Source organism: Limanda limanda, chromosome 12, assembly GCF_963576545.1.
Source record: "Limanda limanda chromosome 12, fLimLim1.1, whole genome shotgun sequence".
NCBI classification, from domain to species: Eukaryota; Metazoa; Chordata; class Actinopteri; order Pleuronectiformes; family Pleuronectidae; genus Limanda; species Limanda limanda.
Genome location: NC_083647.1, coordinates 27,838,748 through 27,845,190, shown reverse-complemented (window position 1 = coordinate 27,845,190; position 6,443 = coordinate 27,838,748). Strand labels below are relative to the sequence as shown.

At 48.3% G+C, this 6,443-nt stretch overlaps 1 protein-coding gene across 1 annotated transcript in view; it reads left to right on the top strand.

The window, feature by feature from the left end:
* Nucleotides 1–6,443, top strand: part of sptbn5 (spectrin, beta, non-erythrocytic 5) — a 51,167-nt gene that overhangs the window by 35,662 nt on the left and 9,062 nt on the right. Inside the window, exons 60-70 of the mRNA XM_061082214.1 lie at nt 232–399; nt 534–622; nt 1,118–1,304; nt 1,408–1,476; nt 1,574–1,717; nt 2,361–2,557; nt 3,964–4,168; nt 4,449–4,628; nt 4,725–4,880; nt 4,991–5,208; nt 5,845–6,202. Coding sequence (XP_060938197.1) covers nt 232–399; nt 534–622; nt 1,118–1,304; nt 1,408–1,476; nt 1,574–1,717; nt 2,361–2,557; nt 3,964–4,168; nt 4,449–4,628; nt 4,725–4,880; nt 4,991–5,208; nt 5,845–6,202 — 1,971 coding nt within the window. The remainder of the gene's footprint in view (nt 1–231; nt 400–533; nt 623–1,117; nt 1,305–1,407; nt 1,477–1,573; nt 1,718–2,360; nt 2,558–3,963; nt 4,169–4,448; nt 4,629–4,724; nt 4,881–4,990; nt 5,209–5,844; nt 6,203–6,443) is intronic.

Genomic DNA, 6,443 nt, shown 5'->3' with positions numbered 1-6,443 from the left:
GTAATAATGGCAGCAAAAGTATATATAATAATAATAGTAGTAATAATATTATATATAATAATAATAGTAGTAATAATATTATTATATATACTGTTGCTGCCATTATTACTATATATGATGATAGATATAATATAGATGATATACTGTGTGATTATACTACGTGAAGACATCAGGATACAGTTTCCACTGGAGTGAGACCAGTGAAACCAGTGTCCCGCTGTGTGTTTCCAGGCGCTGCAGTTCCAGCGCTCCCTGGACGCCGTGGAGCAGAGCGTTGTCTCCGTGGAGCGGGACGTGTCCCACGAGGACAGTGGCAGCGACCTGCCGTCGGTCAGCCGGCTGCTGAAGGTCCTGCAGGGGCTGGAGGAGGAGGTGGACGGACTCAGGGACAGAATCCAGGTCCTTAACCTCCTGAACTCTCAGAGATCCACTGTCAAAATACTCAGTTTACTATTGTTCAAGTCAAACCAGCTCATAGAATCATGACTGAGCAGATTTTTGGTAATTTAGTAAAAACATGTTTTATGTCTCAGGGCCTGGTGGAGACGGCGAAGACCTTCTCCTCTCAGGGAAACTTCCTGGCCGAGGAGATCCAGACCAGAGTGACTCACACCATCAACAGGTCTGATAACAGTAAACGCTCTGAATGATGAACTGTGGGAAATGTGGCCTGGTTGTGTATGAAATGTAAAAAAAACAAGATCCAAGCAAATGGAAAACAAAAAGGGTTAGAATGTCCAGGTTAAAGTCCCAGCCTCAGACAGAGTGAAACACAGAGACATGGAGACTCCAGCTGAGACAGACCAGGAACAACAACACCACCAACAACACCAGCTGTGTTCTAATCTCACTCATACAAGAGTCTTTTATCTCCTTTCATTCATCACTGTCTGAACTGTAAGTGCACATGTTAAGTTTAGAGCTCAGAGATAAATCAGCAGTAACAGAAGAGTGTGGAATAAAAACCTAATTCATAGAAAACATCGTTGGATACAGGCCAGTGATGATGACTGTCAAATTAAATATATGAGGAAAATAATAGTATTATGTGTGTATGTATATATATATTTAACAGCACTGGTGTTCTAACCAGGTGTGTGTCCATGTGGTCTCTCAGGTATAACGGTCTGTCGGAGCCCCTGCAGCGGCGGAGGGAAACCCTGGAGGCCTGGCAGGTTCTGTTCCAGTTCTACAGGGACCAGGAGGAGGAGGTGGCCTGGCTGAGCGTGAAGCTTCCCTCCGTCACCACCAGGGAGTGGGGGGGCTCCCCAAGCAGCACCCAGCAGCTGCTCCACAAGCACCAGGTAGCCTCCGCCGCTGCCCCCTGGTGGACAGCAGCTCACACATGCATATACAAGCATCAATGCAAAAGGTCATCTAAGGAAATATTTAAAAAATATATTTCAGGCTGTGATGCAGGAGATCTCCAGCCGCGCCCCATTGGTCAAGGCAGTTCAGGAGGCGGGGCATAGTTTGGTGAGGAATCACTCACACGTACCTGAAGTGTGTTTTCACCTTCATGCAGAAAAGGATTCAATATGATCTGAGTCAACGTGTTGTTATGACTCCGCAGGTCAGAGGTCGTCACTTTGCGTCTCACGATATCCGGGAGCGACTGGACGAGCTGAGGAGTCTCCACGAGGAGCTGATGAAGGAGCTGGAGAAAAAGGAGAAGCTCCTGCAGGAGGCGCTCAGCATCCACAACTTCCTCTGCGAGGTAACATCCTGTGAGGTCATATCCTGTCTGTGATACTGTATCAGAGCGGCTGCACCATAGATATATATAAAGACTAGATGTCTCGTCTGCGTTGCCGGCCAACGGAGTCAAACATCCGCACATGGCGGCCATCTTGCCAGGGGGCATCTCGCTCACCCATAACATTGTGTTGGTAAATAACCATAACTTGCTCAATTTTCAACCGATTTTGAAACGGTCTGGTTTGTTATAAACGTCAGAGATGTAGATATGACACTGCATACTTATGAATGATTATGTTATTTTCTAAAAAAAATTAATAATTTATGCAGTGTCATAACTACATCTCTGACGTTTATAACAAACCAGACCGTTTCAAAATCGGTTGAAAATTGAGCAAGTTATGGTTATTTACCACTAGCAACACAATGTTATGGGTGAGCGAGCTGCCCCCTGGCAAGATGGCCGCCATGTGGTGACGTCCGGCTCCATTGGCCGGCAACGCAGAAAAGACATCTAGTCTTTATATATATCTATGTGCTGCACCTCCAGAGGAAAGATGGAGACTGAAACAAATTGTCTTTTACACCTGAAACCACTTGATCGAGATCCTGATCTTCTTATTAAAAACATTATTAATATAATCCTTCCCGTGTGTGTGGAGGTGTCGGAGCTGGATCTGTGGTTGGAGGAGCAGCGGGGGGGTCTGGAGTCGGGGGAGTGTGGGAGGAGCAAGGAGGCGACTGAGGCTCTGCTGAGGAAGCTGGACTCTGTGGACGTGGAGCTGGAGAACCAGAGGAGGACGTTGGACAAGCTGCAGGAGAGTGGAGCGTCCCTGCAGCACCTGGGACATCCACACAGGTAAACACACACAGGTCAACACACACAGGTAAACACACACAGGTCAACACACACAGGTAAACACACAGGTAAACACACACAGGTAAACACACACAGGTAAACACACACAGGTAAACACACACAGGTAAACACACACAGGTCAACACACACAGGTAAACACACACAGGTAAACACACACAGGTACACACACACACAGGTAAACACACACAGGGAAACACACACAGGGAAACACACACAGGTAAACACACACAGGTAAACACACACAGGTCAACACACACAGGTAAACACACACAGGTAAACACCCACACAGGTAAACACACACAGGTAAACACACACAGGGAAACACACACAGGTAAACACACACAGGTAAACACACACAGGTAAACACACACAGGTAAACACACACAGGTAAACACACACACAGGTAAACACACACAGGTAAACACACACAGGTAGACACACACAGGTAAACACACACACACAGGTAAACACACACAGGTAAACACACACAGGTAAACATCACACAGGTAAACACACACAGGTAAACACACACACAGGTAAACACACACAGGTAAACATCACACAGGTAAACACACACACAGGTAAACACACACACACAGGTAAACACACACAGGTAAACACACACAGGGAAACACACACAGGTAAACACACACAGGTAAACACACACAGGTAAACACACACAGGTAAACACACACAGGTAAACACACACACAGGTAAACACACACAGGTAAACACACACAGGTAGACACACACAGGTAAACACACACACACAGGTAAACACACACAGGTAAACACACACAGGTAAACATCACACAGGTAAACACACACAGGTAAACACACACACAGGTAAACACACACAGGTAAACATCACACAGGTAAACACACACACAGGTAAACACACACACACAGGTAAACACACACACAGGTAAACATCACACAGGTAAACATCACACAAGTAAACACACACAGGTAAACACACACAGGTTAACACACACACAGGTAAACACACACACAGGTAAACATCACACATGTAAACACACACAGGTAAACACACACAGGTAAACACACACAGGTAAACACACACACAGGTAAACACACACACAGGTAAACACACACAGGTAAACACACACAGGTAAACACACACAGGTAAACACACACACAGGTAAACACACACAGGTAAACACACACAGGTAAACACACACAGGTAAACACACACAGGTAAACACACACAGGTAAACACACACAGGTAAACACACACACAGGCGTCACTGGGACTCACTCGTGTTCATCCTGGTTTCCTGAGTAAAGAATGGTCTCTCTCTCTCTCTCTCTCTCTCTCTCTCTCTCTCTCTCTCTCTCTCTCTCTCTCTCTCTCTCTCTCTCAGCCACCTGGTCTCTGACGCCCTCCCTGTGGTTCTCGAGCGCTTTGAAACGACCCTCAGACTTTCCTCCGCTCGCCGGGTGGCTCTGGAGGATCAGCTCCGGCTCTACGTGTTCGAGCGAGAGGCCAAAGAACTGGAAACATGGCTGACCTCCAAGAAGACTGGAGCCGAGTCGGAGGACTGCGGACAAGATCTGGAAGATGTGGAGGTGAGTCTGATGAGAAGAAGCTGTGGAGACTTCACCTTCATCCTGGGATTCATCGAGTGCAGTTTTCATTTTGTCAAAGAGGAATTAAGACATTCGAAGCTGGTGCTTGTGTCGGTTCAGATTGAGGATCTGTTCTGATCTGCTCTCACATCAGCTCCCGTGTGGACTGAATGTGTCTTCATCTCTTATTGAGACAAAGTGACTGTAAACAAGAAGAACATTTTAGTCTCTCTCATGTCTTAGAAACGATGTCTTACGTTGTCCCATCCTCCTCCTGCAGGTTCTTCAGAAGAAGCTGGAGGTCCTGGTCTCGGAGGTGTCTGGTCTGGGTCGGACCCGCCTGACCTCGGTGCAGCAGCTGGGCCGCGGGCTGCCTCAGGACGGGCCGGCCCGCAGGACAGACGACGCTCTCAGTGACCTCTGGGACGACCTCAGCAGCAGCATCAGGACCCGAGAGCAGGTGCAGACCTGGTTCCTGATGGTTCCTGGAGCTTCACTCAGGTCTGCATGTGACAGGATGGAGGTGCTGATGGTTTTGTTCTGCTCCGTGTCGTAGAGTCTGCAGTTAGCGAGAGAGGTCCATCAGTTCAATCACGATGTGGCTGAGCTGAAGGGCTGGATGGCTGAGAAGGAGCTGGTGCTGGACACAGAAGACCAGGACCAGGACCTGCAGTCCATCCAGACTCTGCTCCGGCAGCACCGGGCTCTGGAGGTAGGACACACGGGCAGGAAGGGGTCGCTGTGAGAACAAAAGTTCTACAAAATTCTACGTATGACGGAGAACCTGAGACCAGCTGCCGTGTGGTTGTGTCCTCCTGACAGAGAGACCTGGAGCTGATCTCAGAGGAGCTGAGCAGGAGCAGGGAGGAGGGTCGAGCCCTGAGCAGACGCCAGCCTCCATCAGAACCCTGTGTGGCTCAGAAGCTTCAGGAGCTGGAGGTCTGCTGGACCCTCATCCAGGAGAAGGCCTCCCAGCGCAGCGCCCGGCTGGGCCAGGCCGAGGGCGTGCACAGATACCTGTCCCTCTGGACCGAGCTCATGTAGGTTCACAGCTCACCTGCATGAAGGAAAGTGCCTACCCTTCACCGGGTCTTGTTTTTAACCCCTTGCGAATTCGCCTCAAACCCCATTCCAGTGTTTTTATCCCACTAATGCCTGATGGTGCAAAAACTACACGTACCATGAAGGTATTGGAAGTACTCTGCCGACATCTAGTGGTCGGAGTGGAAAATACATACTAGCCCCTTGGTACTGTGCAGCAAAGTTATTTTGAGGTATTAAGCTGTATTTGAAATACTGTGGTGATGGAACAGCAATGATTTTACAGAAACATATATTGTTATTCCATTTCAAGCAAAAGCAGCATCAATATAATAATCTACATACCAGAGACTGGAAAATTTGTGTCGCTAATTTGCCTCATACCTACATTTCATATCTATTGTATATGCTATATTGAAATTAACAATCTCCACTTAATTTAGCATCTGTATAACAGCCAAAAACACAAATACTATTTTTTTTATATAATAAGGGGTTAATTCAGGCAATAAGGGATTAAACTATCAACAGCAATGTGCTCCTATGCTAACGATGCTAGCCAGTCTAACCAGCTGCTAGGCCACCTGCTGGCCTGCTGGTGCAAGTGCAGTCTGACAGTCTGTGATGTGTCCCAGGGCGTGGCTGAGGGAGATGCTGTCTCTGGTGAGAGGGGAGGTGCAGGGAGGCGACTTGGAGCAGCTCCTCAAACAGCACCAGGAGTACCGGGTCCAGATGGACCGGCAGCTCAGCAGGTCCCAGGCGGTGAAGGACGAGGGGCGGAGACTGGTGGAGGACGGAAGCTTCATGTCCCAGCAGGTGGAGGAGCGTGTCTACGAGCTGGAGGAGCTGGAGGCGCAGGTGCAGGAGGTGTGGGAGGAGACCAAGCTGCTGCTGGAGGAGGAGCTGGAGATCTGGCTCCTGCAGAAGGAGCTGGAGCAGGCCGACCGCTGGCTGAGCTCCTATGAAGACACGCTGACGGCCCAGGACTACGGGGTAGGACAGAGCAGGATGAGCTGAGGCCCGGGAGTCACAGTAAACCAGTAGAGACAAGGACTGTACTTAGGCACAATTTGAAGTACTTTTACTGTATTTGAGTATTTCCTCTTTACACTTGTGCTCCACCTATATTCAGATTGTACTTTTGGCTGCTCTCTATATTGATTTGTCCTTTTTGAGATGAATGTTTTCCATCTACACTCGTTACCTCTTGTATAAAACAAGTGAATCATCAGAA